This window comes from Mesoplodon densirostris, chromosome 1 (genome assembly GCF_025265405.1).
Source record: "Mesoplodon densirostris isolate mMesDen1 chromosome 1, mMesDen1 primary haplotype, whole genome shotgun sequence".
Taxonomy (NCBI): domain Eukaryota; kingdom Metazoa; phylum Chordata; class Mammalia; order Artiodactyla; family Ziphiidae; genus Mesoplodon; species Mesoplodon densirostris.
Window position 1 is genome coordinate 84,726,932 of NC_082661.1, and position 19,132 is coordinate 84,746,063.

The 19,132-nt window shown below is 40.1% G+C and overlaps 1 protein-coding gene across 4 annotated transcripts in view; it reads left to right on the forward strand.

Moving 5' to 3' along the window:
• METTL14 (methyltransferase 14, N6-adenosine-methyltransferase subunit) overlaps positions 1 to 11,276 on the forward strand; it is a 43,693-nt gene extending 32,417 nt beyond the window's left edge. The window contains exons 11-12 of one of the 4 annotated variants that reach the window (XR_009533041.1): positions 317 to 3,944; positions 10,433 to 11,276. Coding sequence is in view for 3 of the 4 variants with exons in the window: in XM_060105349.1 (XP_059961332.1) it covers positions 317 to 621 (305 nt within the window). In the remaining variant the exon portion in view is untranslated. Of the gene's footprint in view, positions 1 to 316; positions 7,260 to 10,432 lie in introns of those variants that run through there. The other 3 variants (XM_060105340.1, XM_060105349.1, XM_060105326.1) reach the window with 3 other exon arrangements.
• Positions 11,277 to 19,132: the final 7,856 nt, after the last annotated feature.

Consider the following 19,132-nt stretch of genomic DNA (forward strand, 5'->3'; position numbering starts at 1 on the left):
TGGGTGAGTGATTGGGACACCCTTAAGAATGCATTGGAGGGGCTTCCCTGGTGGCGCAGTGGTTGAGAGTCCGCCTGCTGATGCAGGGGACACGGGTTCGTGCCCTGGTCCGGGAAGATCCCACATGCCGCGGAGTGGCTGGGCCTGTGAGCCATGCAGCAGAGCCTGTGCGTCCGGAGCCTGTGCTCCGCAACAGGTGAGGCCACAACAGTGAGAAAAAGAATGCATTGGAGATTTGAAATAGCTCCTAAAGGATCAATAAGAGAGAACTGAAAAAAAGAAAAAGAAAGGATAATCTCTTTTCCCTCCATTTCAGGCTGGCTTACAGTTGGACCAACTCTTACAAATAGCAACTACAATGCAGAAACGTATGCATCCTACTTCAGTACCCCTAATTCCTATTTGACTGGATGTACAGAAGAAATTGAGAGACTTCGACCAAAATCACCTCCTCCCAAATCTAAATCTGATCGGGGAGGTGGAGCTCCCAGAGGAGGAGGAAGAGGTGGAACTTCTGCTGGCCGCGGGCGAGAAAGAAATCGATCTAACTTCCGAGGAGAAAGAGGTGGTTTCAGGGGGGGCCGTGGAGGAGCACACAGAGGTGGCTTTCCACCTCGATAGTTTTTAGGACAGTGATCCTATTAATGCCCCTTCACCTTTCTGATAGTTTGAATTTCAACTGGGAGACGTTGTTTAGAACTCTGTTCCAACTTGCACTTTGCTTTAGTTTCTCCAAGCTGCAGGAATATTTTAGCCAACCTCCCTTGCAGTTGTCACTGTCTGGTTTTGTCCAGAATAAATGAGTCATCCTGGCTTGTCATGTGCATGTAGCCGAACAAAATGGAACAACACAAATACTTTCACTTTCAGAGATGGAATTTATTCTGATAGATTTCAACTAATTACAAAGGCTTTTGCTTTTTAGAAATAAAGTGAGCAGTGAAAAAAGACCCCATCTGGAGTATCATACTAGTGCTGACAGTAGTTGATAATGGACATCCTGCCACTGCTGTCACTGTAAATGGGAAGCTGTCTGACAGCCTTGATGGAATGAAGTTGGGACAGATGGTAAACTTCTCTTAGGCTTTTAATATTTTCTTGTTGAAACAATGAAAAGAGACTTATTTTTTCTTTCTTTATGAAAAATCTTAAACTCATATAATTTGACCACAGAAGAAATTGAGAGACTTGGAACAAAATCACATCCTCCCAAATCTAAATCTGATTGGGGAGGTGGAGCTCCCAGGGGTGGGAAGGTAAGAGGTAGAACCTAGTAGGCAGACTTTACAAAGAGAAAAAAAATACTCATTATAATCTCAGTTGTGCAGCTACTGATGACTGTTAACAATACTTCCTAAAAAACAAACAAGGACAAACATCCAAGTGCTAGAACTTTGGTATGGACTTGATCTTGGATTGACTTTCAAAGCAGTTTCATATTCCTTAACAAAATAAAAGAATTGGACGCAACAGAGACATCTGGTTATCAGGTACTTGGTTTAAACATTTTGGGAAATAAAGCACTTGGTGTTGAGGAAATGACATGCATGTTTAAACTTGTTATGGAGAAAACTTAATGTAAAACCAAATTACAGAAGACCCTCAACTTAAGAAGAGAGCTTGGAAAATGGAACTGCAGTTGCCTTTTAAGGGACTGGTTTCCCAGATCAGTTAGTTGTGTGAGACTTTATGTTGTCATTTCTCTTTCTGTACTGTAACCCATGTTTTAAATGAATTTGCTGAATGAAATAATGCCATTATTGTTCTTGATAAATCTATTTTTTATTTTGTGTATGATTTTTCTAATGAAACTTTAAACCTTTGAAATTTGGGAGTCTCTTTTCTGTGAGTGAAATTGTCATTGTTACCAAATGAAAAAGGACTGACCTAAGATGAGATTATTCTCTTGGTCTGTGAGTAGCCGTTCTGTGCTTTTCATTGGCTCATAAAATGAGGTTTTGTTGTATTTACTAAAGACTCAGTTCGAAGATAGGGACTGAATTACAGAAATAGGCTTGAGATCCTTAAAAGCCTGATGAATTTAACATGTTCAACATGTTAGTGCTTTCTAATACAGATAGCATTTGACTAATGCTTTTCTTGATGTAGATACGATGTGGAACTGTTGGTTAGAATTTTTACTCAAATGATGGTACATTTTCAACTTTAGTGATTAAAACTTACCTAGAGATAGAACTGTATTTGTTAGAGCTGACCTGGGAACGAAGAAGACAGAGATACTGGTCTTGAGGCTGAACCAAGATGGCGGAGAAGGATGTGCTTTCACTCCCTCTTGTGAGAACACCAGAATCACAACTAGCTGCTGGACAGTTATCGACAGAAAGGCTCTGGAACTCACCAAAAAAGATATCGCACATCCACAGACAACAGAGAAGCCACAGTGAGATGGTAGGAGGGGTGCAATCACAGCAAAATCAAATCCTGTAACTGCTGGGTGGGTGACTCACAGACTGGAGAACACTTATACCACAAAAGTCCACTCACTGGAGTGAAGGTTCTGAGCCCCACATCAGGCTTCCCAACCTGGGGGTCTGGCAACAGGAGGAGGAATTCGTAGAGAATCAGACTTTGAAGGCTAGTGGGATTTGATTGCAGGACTTCGACAGGACTGGGGGAAACAGAGGCTCCACTCTTGGAGGGCACACACAAAGTAGTGTGTGCATCGGGACCCAGGGGAAGGAGCAGTGAACCCAGGGGAGAATGAACCAGACCTACCTGCTAGTGTTGGAGGGTCTCCTGCAGAGGCAGGGGGTGACTCTCTTTCACTGTGGGGACAAGGACACTGGCAGCAGAAGTTCTGGGAAGTACGCCTTGGTGTGAGCCCTCCCAGAGTCTGCCATTAGCCCCACCAAAGAGCTGGGAAGGATCCAGTGTTGGGTCACCTCAGGCCAAACAACCAACAGGGAGGGAACCCAGCTCCACCCGTCAGCAGACAAGCGGACTAAAGTTTTACTGAGCTCTGCCCACCAGAGCAACACCCAGCTCTACCCACCACCAGTCCCTCCCATCAGGAAACTGCACAGGCCTCTAGATAGCCTCATCCACTAGAGGACAGACAGCAGAAGCAAGAACTGCAATCCTGCAGCCTGTGGAACAAAAACCACATTCACAGACAAGATGAAAAGGCAGAGGTCTATGTACCAGATGAAGGAACAAGATAAAACCTCAGAAAAACAACTAAATGAAGTAGAGATAGGCAACCTTCCAGAAAAAGAATTCAGAATAGTGACAGTGAAGATGATCTAGGACCTCGGAAAAACAATGGAGGCAAAGATGGAGAAGATGCAAGAACTGTTTAACAAAGACCTAGAAGAATTAACAGGTGAACAACACAGTAACTGAAATGAAAACTACACTAGAAGGAACCAGTAGCAGAAGAATTGAGGCAGAAGAACGGATAAGTGACCTGGAAGACAGAATGGTGGAATTCACTGCTGCAGAACAGAATAAAGAAAAAAGAATGAAAAGAAATGAAGACAGCCTCAGAGACCTCTGGGACAACATTAAACGCAACAACGTTTGCATTATTGGGGTCCCAGAAGGAGAAGAGAGAAAGGACCCGAGAAAATATTTGAAGAGCCTATAGTCAAAAACTTCCCTAACATGGGAAAGGAAATAGCCACCCAAGTCCAGGAAGGGGAGCAAGTCCCATACAGGAGAAACACGCTGAGACACATAGTAATCAAATTGGCAACAATTAAAGACAAAGAAAAATTATTGAAAGCAGCAAGGGAAAAACAACAAATAACATACAAGGGAACTCCCATAAGGTTAACAGCTGATTTCTCAGCAGAAACTCTACAAGCCAGAAGGGAGTGGTATGATATACTTGAAGTGATGGAAGAACCTACAACCATGTTTACCTGGCAAGGATCACATTCAGATTCGATGGAGAAATCAAAAGCTTTACAGACAAGCAAAAGGTAAGAGAATTCACCACCACCAAACCAGCTCTACAACAAATGCTAAAGGAACTTCTCTAAGTGGGAAACACGAGAAGAAGAGGACCTGAAAAAACCCAAAACAAGAAAATGGTCATAGGAACATACATATTGATAATTACCTTGAAGGTGAATGGATTAAATGCTCCAACCAAACGACACAGGCTTGCTGAATGGATACAAAAGCAAGACCCATATGCTGTCGACAAGAGACCCACTTCAGACCTAGGGACACATACAGACTGAAAGTGAGGGGATGGAAAAAGATACTCCATGCAAATGGAAATCAAAAGAAAGCTGGAGTAGCAGTACTCATATCAGATAAAATAGACTTTAAAATAAAGAAGGTTACAAGAGACAAGGAAAGACACTACATAATGATCAAGGGATCAATCCAAGAAGAAGATGTAACAATTATATATACACCCAACATAGGAGCACCTCAATACATACAGCAACTGCCAACAGCTGTAAAAGAGGAAATCTACAGTAACACAATAATAGTGGGGGACTTTAACACCTCCCTCACACCAATGGATAGATCATCCAAAATGAAAATAAATAAGAAAACACAAGCTTTAAATGACGCAATAGACCAGATAGATTTAATTGATATTTAGAGGACATTCCATCCAAAAACAGCAGATTACACTTTCTTCTCAAGTGCGCATGGAATATTCTCCAGGAGAGATCACATCGTGGGTCACAAATCAAGCCTCAGTAAATTTAAGAAAATTGAAATCATACCAAGCATCTTTTCTGACCACACCACTATGAGATTAGAAATGAATTACAGGGGAAAGAACATAAAAAACACAAACACATGGAGGCTAAACACTACGTTACTAAATAACCAAGAGATCACTGAAGAAATCAAAAAGGAAATCAAAAAATACCTAGAGACAAACGACAATGAAAACACGACAATCCAAAACCTATGGGATGCAGCAAAAGCAGTTCTAAGGGAAGTTTATAACTATACAAGCCTACCTCAAGAAACAAGAAAAATCTCAAATAAATAATCTAACCTTACACCTAAAGGAACTAGAGAAACAAGAACAAACAAAACCCAAAGTTATCAGAAGGAAAGAAATCACAAAGATCAGAGCAGAAATAAATGAAATAGAAACAATGAAAACAATAGCAAAGATCAGTAAAACTAAAAGCTGGTTCTTTGAGAAGATAAAATTGATAAACCATTAGCCAGATGCATTAAGAAAAAGAGGGAGAGGACTCAAATCAATAAAATTAGAAATGAAAAAGGAGAAGCTACCACAGACGCCACAGAAATACAAAGCATCCTAAGAGACTACTACAGGCAACTCTATGCCAATAAAATGGACAACCTGGAAGAAATGGACAAATTCTTAGAAAGGTATAACCTTCCAAGACTGAACCAGGAAGAAATAGAAAATATGAACAGACCAATCACAAGTAATGAAATTGAAAATGTGATTAAAAATCTTCCAACAAACAAAAGTCCAGGACCAGATGGCTTCACAGGTGAATTCTATCAAACATTTAGAGAAGAGCTAACACCCATGCTTCTTAAACTCTTCCAAAAAATTGCAGAGGAAAGAACACTCCCAAACTCTTTCTACGAGGCCACCATCACCCTGATAACCAAAACAGACAAAGATACTACAAAAAGAAAATTACAGACCAATATCTCTGATGAATATACATGCAAAAATCCTCAACAAAATACTAGCAAACAGAATCCAACAACACATTAAAAGGATCATACACCATGATCAAGTGGGATTTATCCCAGGGATGCAAGGATCCTTCAATATATGCAAATCAATATGATACACCATATTAACAAATTGAGGAATCAAAACCATATGATCATCTCAATAGATGCCGAAAAAGCTTTTGACAAAATTCAACACCCACTTATGATAAAAAGTCTCCAGAAAGTGGGCATAGAGGTAATGTACCTCAACATAATAAAGGCCATATATGACAAACCCACAGCAAACATCATTCTCAATGGTGAAAAACTGAAAGCATTTCCTGTAAGATCAGGAACAAGACAAGGATGTCCACTTTCACCGCTATTATTCAACATAGTTTTGGGAGTCCTAGCCATGGCAATCAGAGAAGAAAAATAAATAAAAGGAATCCAAATTGGAAAAGAAGAAGTGAAACTGTCACTGTTTGCAGATGACATACTATACATGGAGAATCCTAAAGATGCTACCAGAAAACTACTAGACCTAATCAAGGAATTTTGTAAAGTTGCAGGATACAAAATTAATGCACAGAAGCCTCTTGCATTCTTATACACTAATGATGAAATATCTGAGAGATTAAGGAAACACTCCCATTTATCACTGCAACAAAAAGAATAAAATACCTAGGAATAAACCTACCTAGGGAGACAAAAGACCTATATGCAGAAAACTGTAAGACACTGATGAAAGAAATTAAAGATGATACCAACAGATATACCATGTTCTTGGATTGGAAGAATCAGTATTGTGAAAATGTACTACCCAAAGCAATCTACAGATTCAATGCAATCCCTATCAAATTACCAATGGCATTTTTGACAGAACTAGAACAAAAATCTTAAAATTTGTATGGAGACACAAAAGACCCCGAATAGCCAAAGCAGTCTTGAAGGCAAACAACGGAGCTGGAGGAATCAAACTCCCTTACTTCAGACTATACTACAAAGCTACAGTAATCAAGACAATATGGTACTAGCACAAAAACAGAAACATAGATCAATGGTACAAGATAGAAAGCCCAGAGGTAAACCCATGCACCTATGGTCAACTAATGTATGACAAAGGAGGCAAGGATATACAATGGTGAAAAGGCAGTCTCTTCAATAAGTGGTGCTGGGAAAACTGGACAGCTACATGTAAAAGAATGAAATTAGAACACTCCCTAACACCATACACAAAAATAAACTCCAAATGGATTTGAGACCTAAATGTAAGACTGGACACTATAAAACTCTTAGAGGAAAACATAGGAAGAACACTCTTTGACATAAATCACAGCAAGATCTTTTTTGACCCACCTCTGAGAGAAATGGAAATAGAAACAACAGTAAACAAATGGGACCTAATGAAACTTAAAAGCTTTTGCACAGCAAAGGAAACCCTAAACAAGACAAAAAGACAACCCTCAAAATGGGAGAAAATATTTACAAACGAATCAACGGACAAAGGATTAATCTCCAAAATATATAAACAGCTCATGCAGCTTGATACTAAAAAAACAACCCAAACCAAAAATGGGCAGAAGGGGCTTCCCTGGTGGCACAGTGGTTGAGAGTCCACCTGCCGATGCAGGGGACACGGGTTCGTGCCCCGGTCTGGGAGGATCCCACATGCCGCGGAGCGGCTGGGCCCGTGAGCCATGGCCGCTGAGCCTGCGCGTCCGGAGCCTGTGCTCCGCAAGGGGAGAGGCCACAACAGTGAGAGGCCCGCCTACCACAAAAACAAAAAACAAAAATGGGCCGAAGACCTAAATAGACATTTCTCCAAAGAAGTCATACAGATGGCCAAAAAGCACATGACAAGCTGCACAACATCACTAATTATTAAAGAAATGCAAACAGAAACTACAATGAGATCACCTCACATGAGTTAGAATGCTCATCATCAGAAAATCTACAAACAACAAATGCTGGAGAGGGTGTGGAGCAAAGGGAACCCTCTTGTACTGTTGGTGGGAATGTAAACTGATACAGCCACTATCTAGAACAGTATGGATGTTCCTTAAAAAACTAAAAGTAGAATTCCCATACAATCCAGCAATCCCACTACTGGGCATATACCCAGAGAAAACCACAATTCAAACAGACACACGCACCCCAATGTTCATTGCAGCACTATTTACAATAGCCAGGTCATGGAAGCAACCTAAATGCCCATCGACAGACAAATGGATAAAGAAAACGTCGTTCATATATGGGATAGAATATTACTCAGCCGTAAAAAGGAACGAAATTGGGTCATTTGAGACATGGATGTATCTAGAGACTGTCATACAGAGTGAATTAAGTCAGAAAGAGAAAAACATATATTAACGCACATATGTGGAACCTAGAAAAATGGTACAGATGAACCGGTTTTCAGGGCAGAAATTGAGAGATGTAGAGAGCAAACGTGTGGACACCAAGGGGGGGAAAGCGGGGGTGGTGGTGCTGGTGGTGGTGGTGGTGTGATGAATTGGGCGATTGGGATTGACATGTATACAGTGATGTGTATAAAATGGATGACTAATAAGAACCTGCTGTATTAAAAAAAAAAAAAAAAAAAGTGATGCTCCAGTTGCCCAGTGTAGGTCCTTAGAAATATCAGCTAGGGAGTGACTCTCTTCTTTAAACAGGACTGTAGTCTGGTCCATGCCCTGGGCTTAGCCAAGGGACGCAGCATTTCTGGTGCTTAGCTAGTCTAGTCATCTGTGAGATCTGTATCATAATGTCATCTTACAGAGAGTTATGAATGGCTTTTTTGTAGATTGAAAGTTAAAAGGAGCCACAGCCCACCATATTTAGAATAGAGTAAGTAAGAAAAGAGTAGGTGTTAGGGGAAAAAAAGCAAGGCCAAGAATTTCCCTTTGACAATGTAATGGGCATTTTTATAACGGGATGGAATTGACCTACTAGTTTTGCTATGCTTCACTTTCAGTAAAGGTTGGGGTATCAGTTTTACAATAGATCTTCATTCATTGAGGAAAGGTTTCCAATGAAAACTCAGTTACTCTGACCTCTTCTGACTTTTGGTCATCTATTTATATTGATCATTTTTATATGTCACAGAATCATCTAGGGATCACCAAAAATGATTTTTAGTTGCTTTATTTACTAATTCCTTATGGAGGATTGAAACCAGTAACTCTGTAATAATCCTAAACTTTTTTAGTTTAAAAATTTTAAGATCAGCATTCCTAGTATTATACATAATTACAGTTCTAGGTATTCTAAGCCAAATGTTGATGTTTATTTTCATTGGCAACAGTTTTCCCTGTTACCTGTCTCCTTTCAGAGGATGGAGATAAGGAGGCCCAAAGTACTTTTTGACTTGTCCTCAATGTGTAGAATAGAAAAGGGGAGCAGGTTGATGATGTCAGTTAGGATAGAGTTCGTGGTGGGGAATATCATACCCAAACACTGCTGCAGCAGTTTAGACCAAGGAATTGTAGAGATGTCAGTCTGAGTGTGGATTGAGACAGCACAGTGCAAGAGGTGTCAAGCTGGGGAACAGGATCAAGTCTGACTTGGCAGGCAGGTCACATATCCAGAGTTGGAGTGGATCAGTATTGTACCAGCGGTATACTGCTGATACTTTGGTAAGTAGAAGAGCCACCTATGAGTGCTTAGCTCATAAACGTGGAAACTTAAACTGTCAGTACATGTCTCTCTTATTCGAAAACTGAGTAAGCGTTATGCCATAGTTCCATTTTAAGTTGACGGAGTCATAATGGTAGGATGCTTGTGAGTTTGAGTGTGCTGTTGATAGCTGAGAGTCGTGTGTCATGACTGTTAGTAGGAATGATTCTTTTTCATGTCTCTTAAAATACTTTCTACCCATTGCTAAATTACAATGTTCTGATTAGTTACAGCAGCTTATTTTAAAACCTGTACTATTTTCATCCTGAATTTGAGAACATAAGATTTGGTCTTTGAAGTATAGTTACAGATTTACCGATTTAATATAATTTTTATTAACTTGACAAAATGATGGCCCAGTTGGGATTCATTCTGAATAGTAGTCCTTGATCGGAAAGTGTTTCATATTTTTGTGAGCTATTAAAAACATAAGACTTTCCTTATAAGAAAGGCCATTCTTAGAAGAATCCTGAATCTTGGAGTCCATGTAGGACTTTTAGCATTATCCTGTCTTTGATGTTTAGTGATAGGGACTGAATTGTCCAGCTTGGGTCTCAAGTATATGCCATCAGTTTTGAAGCTATAAATCTGGGACTCACCAGAGTGTTAGAACATTAATCCAGCAAATTGAGCCCATTGAAGACTCCATTTCTGAAAAAGTTAACATTGTTTCTGCTCTCAGAGTCCCCAGTCAATTACTCAAATAAAAACATTACTAGCTACAATGCACAGAGAAAATACTACGTCATTTAATCTAGATGTTCATTTACAGTAAGCCCTTTTCCTAGAATTGGGCAAAATGTCAAAATGATCAGTTTAAGTATGCGTTACAGTTCTTGCCTCTAACTGGAGGTGCTAATAAACAGTGAAATCAGATAAGGTAGGTTTTTTCCAAAAATACTTCTAAAAAATTGAAATCAAAGTCAATGATGTAAAACACATATAGGAACTAAGCATGTAATATAAATCAGTGAAGCAAGCCATGAGTTTGTTTTATAGTGGAATAATTCTTTTTTAGACATATTTGCATACTTAATGTGGGAATATTTACTTACACTCATTTACTTTCTCCCTTTTGTCTGTGCTGTTTTCCCACATTGGTGGGTTTTCTCAGCTCCTCTCTAAGAAAAGCGGAGCAGCACAGAGCCCCTTACTAAATAGCCACTGACTTGATCTCAGGGCCATGGAGACCTGAGAGAGAGATGGGGAGAGACCTCATTCCCTAGGTAAGGCGGACATCACTACTCAGCTCCAACTAATTGTCACCACAGAAGGAAGACGGTAAGTCTGAAATGTTCATGTGAAATCTCCCTAGATGTTGGCAATTAAAATAGTTTGGTGTCCTTTGCTTATATTTTCCTTTCATAGAACTAAAATTTTTAAAAATTAATTTGGCTAGCTAAATACTGCATGCATATTTTAAATTCAGGCTTCTAAATACTGTGTGACCAAATTTACTTGAAGAAAAACATTTACTTGAAGAAAAACACTTACTTGATTAGGACAGAAACCATCACCTTTGAAAACAAGTTATGTAGTTGGTACACTTTGGAACACACAAATAAGTGCAGACATGGACTAATACTTTAAAGTTGAATACAGTGATGTTACCGCAGCCATTCATGCATCTGTCCAGTGGAGAAAATGTGGAGGTATAGGCCTGTGTTGTCACACCTTTTATAGAATTCCACATCTGCACAAGTTTTTAGTTTATAATTACAGTTGTTAATGTCATAAAAGAATACATCATTATTCTACCTTTTTTGCATGTTCTTTTTGTTTTCTTTGTCTTTTTAAAGCAGAGGACAAAACGTCACACGCAGTTTTGTTCAGAGATGCCCAGTTTAGTAGTTTATGCTGGTTAAATTTCCAAGGTAATTGCTTAAATGTCTTACAGAATTTGCTGTCATTTTATAAGTTTATGCTTTTCAAGACAGCTGGGTAGGTACATACTTTCATATTAAGTAAAGGATTGGTTTTTTTTGGTTTTTTTTTTTTGCGGTATGCGGGCCTCTCACTGTTGTGGCCTCTCCCGTTGCAGAGCACAGGCTCCGGACGCGCAGGCTCAGCGGCCATGGCTCACGGGCCCAGCCTCTCCGCGGCATGTGGGATCCTCCCAGACCAGGGCACGAACCCGTGTCCCCTGCATCGGCAGACGGACTCTCAACCACTGCGCCACCAGGGAAGCCCCAAGGATTGGTTTTTGATGTAATCATGTTGACTATGATTCAGATAAGCTGCATAGGTGGAGGGATTATTTGGCCTTGTCCAAAAAGCAAGGCAGATATGCATGGTAAATAGGAGCTCAAGATTATAGCTTACTTTTCTACTGCTATGTCTTATTGAAATAAAAATGTTAAAGCATATAAGCATGATTAAGAATATTGTATTTATAAAAATAATTCCAAAGCAAAATTTAAGAAAATATAAGCACATGTAAGCTTGTCAGCCAACTGACTCCTTAAATTTTAAATTCCACCCACATCCTTGAGATGATACTAACAGGAGATTGGGTCAGAATGGCATTAGAACCTCTTTGGGGAACATTCCCAGTTCTGATTGCTTTCGAGTGATTGCTTCTTAAGTGAAAGATTCCCATTCCATCTGATACCTGTCTTTGCCTGCTCATTTAGTTCTGAGTTAATAACCCTGCTGCTCATGCTCTTAGCAATTGGTCTTTGTCATTGACTTTATAAAGGCAGCGGGATGCTTTCTCAGCGTCTACTGTGTGACACATAGTAAGTGCTCAATAAATAAATAATCCTTTACTCTTTGCTTGACTAATAATTGGAAGTAATTCCCAGAGGATTTTTTAATAACCTTCTCTTCTCACTTCTTTTCCCTTCTGTTGTTACTTTCTTGCTGCATAAGAGGAATGTGTTTCTCTAGTAAGGATTTTTTTTTCAAATAACAGAATATCATCTTTGAGGCTGAGGAAACAAAGTAATTTCCACTGACTTACTACTTATCAGTGAACTTACAGAATCAATTTACTTTGGTCTGACTTTAAAGGCATCTGACTCTTTCCCCAGGACACAAATTTTTAAAATACTTGTGCCAGATGCAACCTATTAAAAAAGTAAGACAAATTATTTAACCACATCTGTATCACCTTGTTAATAATAGCTTAAGTAAAAAGTTGGACTGCATGCCTCCTATTTGTAATAGTGGACCCAAGGGAGAGTAGATTGCCTGAGAGTGAGGAGAGGACAGGATGGTTGAGGACAGGCACAGGGTGGCTCCCAGGAGTCTTGGGAAACTGCTGCTGGTCGGTAATACTGCCTCAGGGAGAGATGACCTCACCGGGAGGTAGCTGAGTTGTGCACGTAGGAAAGTGTCGTCCGCAGGCTACACATTCATTTCCCCAAAACAGCGTGGAAGCAGAGGAGCCCTGGACTTCAGGAGACTGTGGGGCTTTGACACTAGTCATCAGTATGGACCAAAGATAGGAAATCTTACCTGCCAGTCCTATGAAATAGAGATTCTGTTTCAAGATTCTGATTCAGTTGGGTTGATTTTATTTATTTATTTATTTATGGCTGCGTTGGGTTTTCGTTGCTGCGTGTGGGCTTTCTGTAGTTGCGGAGAGCGGGGGCTACTCTTCGTTGCAGTGCGTGGGCTTCTCATTGCGGTGGCTTCTCTTGTAGAGCATGGGCTCTAGGCACACGGGCTTTAGTAGTTGTGGCTCGCGGGCTCTAGAGCACAGGCTCGGTAGTTGTGGTGCATGGGCTTAGTTGCTCCACGGCATGTGGGATCTTCCCTGACCAGGGATCAAACCTGTGTCCCCTGCATTGGCAGGCAGATCCTTATCTACTACACCACCAGGGAAGCCCCAATTAGGTTGATTTTTAAAACATGACTTTTTTTTGTACACTAAAGTTCACTGCTGCAAATTTATATCAGTATGCTGAATCTGATTTCCCAGAATTTATAAATGTAATAACCTTTTTGCCAAATAGGCATATTAAGTCCTTAAAACACTGATTGGGTAACATTACTCTAAATCCCATGCGGTATCCTAAAACTATTTTTCAAACATTAATATGTTTTCAAAGAAACAGTTTTTCATGGACCCAAAGGATACCTCAGTTTGAAAAACACTGACTTCAAAGTCTTATTCTGTAAAAGGTCTTAAAATTGAAAATTCTTATTGTAAAAGAGCTGTGTGTTTATAACTGGTAACAGTTTTTTTAAATGTCATGAAAATAAAAAGTACACCCTAGAAATTCTTGCACAACTCATACTAGTGGGATTGGATCTGCAGTCACTATTATAATGATAGTTTCCTAAACTAGACACTAGTCATTTTGCTTCCCAAATTGACTTTGTTCTTTATGTGATTTAAAACTGGATTTTCTTGTATTAAGTTGGGATGACAATGGCTCTGGAAATTATGTTAATGAGGACATACTTTGGGAATTGGGAGAGTTTGGCCTGGACAAGGGACATGATAGGGATACGTGATAGCCTTTGAACTATCTGAAAACTGCCATCAAGTGGAAGAAGAATTCACCTGTGCCCTCAAAAGACAGTTTGCACAAAAAGGGGAAATTTCAGTAAAACAGTCTGCTAAATATGATTTTCTAACAGAACTGTTCATAAATGGCTGCTTGGGAAGGAGTAAGCTTCTCATCACTTTTTTTTTAAGCAGAGGCCAGAAAACATCTGTTAGAGATGATGACTAGGGGATTTCTTTTGCCTTTTCAATTAAGATTTTTTTTCCTTTTTATCCAGGTTATTCAGTATTACATCTTATGTTTTCAGCAATTATAAATCACATATTTAATTCTCCCCAAAGAATTGTCTTCTCTGGAAGATTACTGACTAACCTTTTTGACACTGTAGCTTTCAGACACTATAGTATGTAATGCCTCCTAGAGGAGATGAAGTTCAATTTCAGATTATCCTTGAACATGATCTAAATTTTGATCCTTACTCTTCATTATTATATTAATAGAGAACCATGTTTCCATCTGACAACATTACAAAAAAGACTAATATACTGTTCCTAATTCTCAACCTACTGTCATTAGGTTAGATTTCTAGGAAGTGAAATCTCTGAAACCATCTTTTAACTGGACCCTTCTATAGCATTTAAAGATGCTTGGTTTTAAGGATATAAATTAAGATTCTCATGGCATGTAGGAGTCCGATTAGTCCTGCTTTTCATGATCCTTAGCAAGTTTAATTTAAAAACCTAATAAAATAATAACGGCAATGAACTGTGATGCCTGGGTGCCACACTGTGCCAGGGACTGTTCTAAACCTTTTACACTTATTAACCTAATCCTTGAACAACCGAGTAGGAAACGGAGGCACAGAAAGGTTTCTAATTCACCTGTATCACACAGCTGTGTGGTAGAGCTGGTATAGAAATCTATGTGGTTGGTTCTGGAGCCCATGCTCTTAGCCATTATGTTCTACTGCCTCTCAAGGTTTGGGGGAAGGGGTGACTATTTCAAAACACCATGGGTCAGCACTCACACCATTTTTGGCAAGTGGTCATTCAGGATTCACTGGAGCAGTTCCATTATATATTGGGTTCTTCTACCATTGAAATCGAATCTCTCCACTTGTACTCTGTATTCCTTCTGTCCTCCAAGTCTTGCTCTTCTAAGGGTTTTGTTTGTTTGATTGATTTTGTTTTTTTTGTTTTTTTCTGTTTTCAATCTTCAACATTCTTTAGAGTTGAAGAATGAAATAGTACTGCCACTATTTTTTTTTTCTAGCATAATACTGGACTCTCCACCAGCATTTAAATGTCAAATCATCCCTGCCTGTCCTAAACAACAAAATCCTCCCTTCTGTCTGTGACCCTCTCATCCCCTTCCTGAGTTGCCTCCATTCTGCCCCCCATTTCTCAAGCTATTCCAATCTAGCATTTAAGCTCGTTGACCCAGTAAAACTGTTCTCACCAGTTCCCCATGACCCTTTTACTAATTTCAGCATGTTTTAGTCTTCTTAGCTTGCCTTTGGGAAGCCTGCAACTTGGCTTCCCACTCTCCCTTTACCCCTCTTTTCCCTTGGCTTTGTGACATCTTCTCGCCAGGTTTTCCTTCTTACTTCTCTGGCCCTTCCTCCCCAGTCTCTTCAGGTTTCTATTTTACTCTGTCAAGGATTTGCTGTGCTCTCACTACAGAACTGCGCTGTTTTTTTTTCATCCATTTATGTAGCTTTTTTTCCCCCTTTATATGTAGGTGGCTTGCAAATTTCCAGCCCAGAGTTCTCTCCTGAGCCTCAGACCCCATATATTTAGGTGCTATAGTTGATCTCACTTGCATAGCTTACAAGGGACCTCAGCATGCACATGTGAACTACTGCCCCTTACCCCTTACACACAGAGAGACACACACACATATGCACAATCTGCTTCAACTCCTCTGTTTCCTTTCTTAGGGAATGGTCTCACTGTCTACCCAGCTACCCAAAGCAGAAATCATTTTTAGACACTTCCTTTTCCCTCATTAACTCCAATTCCTCCCTGTCCCCCTCTGTCAAGTACCCTTATTTTAGTTCAGGCCACCACATGTATCCTCAATGAGTTCAGGCCACCACATGTATCCTCTGAGAGCCGCCTAAATGGGCTCTCTGGGGCTTCCCTGGTGGCGCAGTGGTTGAGAGTCTGCCTGCTGATGCGGGGGACACGGGTTCGTGCCCCGGTCCGGGAGGATCCCACGTGCTGCAGAGCGGCTGGGCCCGTGAGCCATGGCCACTGAGCCTGCGCGTCCGGAGCCTGTGCTCCGCAACGGAAGAGGCCGCAACAGTGAGAGGCCCGCATACCAGGAAAAAAAAAAAAAAAAAAGGCTCTCTGCTTCTAGTTCTGCCACCTTACACCCCCAAAGTGATCTTCCTAGAGCATGACCTTTTCACTCTTGCTGAAGTCACTGAATGTCTACAGTTTGCCTTTAGGCTTAAGTCCAAACTCCCCCTTGACTAGGACTCACTCAGTTTTATCTTTTGCCACTTTTTTTCTTCTTAGTAAGTTCCAGTCAACTTTAATCTTAAAATCCTTTAAGTTTGTTGAAAGGGTAATACATGCCCTCTCTCACTCTGGGCCTTCATGCGTATTTTTCCCTCTTCTGGAATATTTACCAATACTCCCGATGACCCGGCTAATGTCTACTAAATTTTCCAGGTCCCAGCTTCAATGTAACTACTGTGAAATCTTTACTGACTACACCCTGCCCCCTAGCTAGACTAGGTCAGATATCCCTAGTATATATGCTATATATATATTTACATATCAGGAATACATATACATACTATATATATATATATAGCATGTCATGGCATTTATGAAACTTTAATTGTAGAGATGGCAGGGATTTGGTTTGTGCTGCTTACTGTTTGTCTCCCCAGTAGAGGGCATAGTGCCTGGCACATAGCAGGTGTGAAATAAATATTTGTTAAGTGAGAACATACTGCCTCTTTGAACAGCACATTCTTTTTTTTTTTTTTTTTTTTTTTTTTTTTTGCGGTATGCGGGCCTCCCACCGCTGTGGCCTCCCCCGTTGCGGAGCACAGGCTCCGGACGCGCAGGCTCAGCGGCCATGGCTCACGGGCCCAGCCGCTCCGCGGCACATGGGATCCTCCCAGACCGGGGCACGAACCCGTATCCCCTGCATCGGCAGGCGGACTCTCAACCACTTGCGCCACTAGGGAAGCCCTGAACAGCACATTCTTTGAGCACCTAATTACTTAGGAGGTTCTTCTTTCAGTTGAGCAGCACCTTGTTACTTCTATTTATTGGTTCTATTTCTGTACCCTTGGGAACACACAGGGCAATCATTAGACTATCTTTTTATTTTTTTAAAAGTTGTACCCCACTTATAGTTATTATGAAATATTGGCTGTATTCCCTGTGTTGTACAGTATATCCTTGTAGTTTATTTTATATGTAGTAGTTTGTACCTGTTAATGCCCTACCCCTACCTTGCTCTCCCCCCATTCCCTTTACCCACTGGTAACCACTAGTTTGTTCTCTATATCTGTGAGTCTGTTTCTTTTTTGTTATATTCACTAGTTTGTTTTAATTTTTAGATTCTACATGTAAGTGATAACATACAGTGTTTATCTTCTCTGACTTATTTCACTAAGCATAATACCTTCCAAGTCCATCTATGTTGTTGCAAATGGCAAAATTTCATTTTCTTTTTATTGCTGAGTAGTATTTCATCGTATATGTATTCCACATCTTTATCTATTCATCTGTTGATGGACACTTAGGTTGCTTCCTTATCTTGGCTGTTGTAAATAATGCTGCTGTGTACATTGGGGTGCATGTATCTTTTCAACTTAGTGTTTTTGTTTTTTCCAGATACGTACCCAGGAGTGGAATTGCTGGGTCATATGGTAGTTCTATTTTTAGTTTTAGTTTTCCACATTGGCTGCACCAATTTACATTCCCACCAGCAGTGTACAAGGGTTCCCTTTTCTTCACATCCTCGCCAATATTTGTTGTGCTCTTTTCGATGCTAGCCATTCTTTTTTTTTTTTTAATCTTTATTGGAGTATAATTGCTTCACAATACTGTGCTATTTTCTGTTGCACAACAAAGCAAATCAGCCATATGCATACATATGTCCCCATATCCCCTCCCTTTTGAGCCTCCCTCCCATCGTCCCTATCCCACCCCTCTAGGTCATTGCAAAGCACCGAGCCGATCTCCCTATGCTATGCTGCTGCTTCCCACCACCTAACTGTTTTACATTCTGTAGTGTGTATATGTCGATGCTACTCTCACTTCGCCCAAACTTCCCCCTCCCACCCCATGTCCTCAAGTCCATTCTCTATGTCTGCCTCTTTATTCCTGCCTGGCAACTAGGCTCATCAGTACCATTGTTTTTTTTGTTTTTTTTTTAGATTCCATATATATGTGTTAGCACATGGTATTTGTTTTTCTCTTTCTGACTTACTTCACTCTGTGTGACAGACTCTAGGTCCATCTACCTCACTACAAATAACTCAATTTCGTTCCTTTTTATGGCTGATATTCCACTGTATATATGTGCCACATCTTCTTTATGCATCCATCTGTTGGTGGACACTTAGATTGCTTCCATGTCCTGGCTATTGTAAATAGTGCTGCAATGAACATTGTGGTACATGAGTCTTTTTGAATTATGGTTTTCTCAGGGTATACGCCCAGTAGTGGGATTGCTGGGTCGTATGGTAGCTCTATTTTTATTTTTTTAAGGAACCTCCATACTGTTCTCCATAGTGGCTGTATCAATTTACATTCCCACCAACAGTGCAAGAGGGTTCCCTTTTCTCCACACCCTCTCTCCAGCATTTACTATTTGTAGATTTTTTGGTAATGGCCGTTCTGACTGGTGTGAGGTGATACCTCATTGTAGTTTTCATTTGCATTTCTCTAATAGTGATGTTGAGCACCTTTTCGTGTGCCTTTGGCCATCTGTATGTCTTCCTTGGTGAAATGTCTATTTAGGTCTTCCACCCATTTTTTAACTGGATTGTTTGTTTTATTGATATTGAGCTGCATGAGCTGTTTGTATATTTTGGAGATTAATGCTTTGTCTGTTGTTTCATTTGCAAATATTTTCTCCCATTCTGAGGGTTGTCTTTTTGTCTTGTTTATGAGGCTAGCCATTCTAACAGGTGTGATATCTCATTGTGGTTTTGATTTGCATTTCTCTGATGATTAATGATGTTGAGCATCTTTTCATGTGCCTGTTGGCCACCTGTATGTCTTGGAAAAATGTCTATTCAAGTCTTCTGCCCATTGTTTTAGTTGTTTTTTTTAATTTATTTTTTTAAATTTATTTATTTATTTATGGTTGCGTTGGGTCTTTGT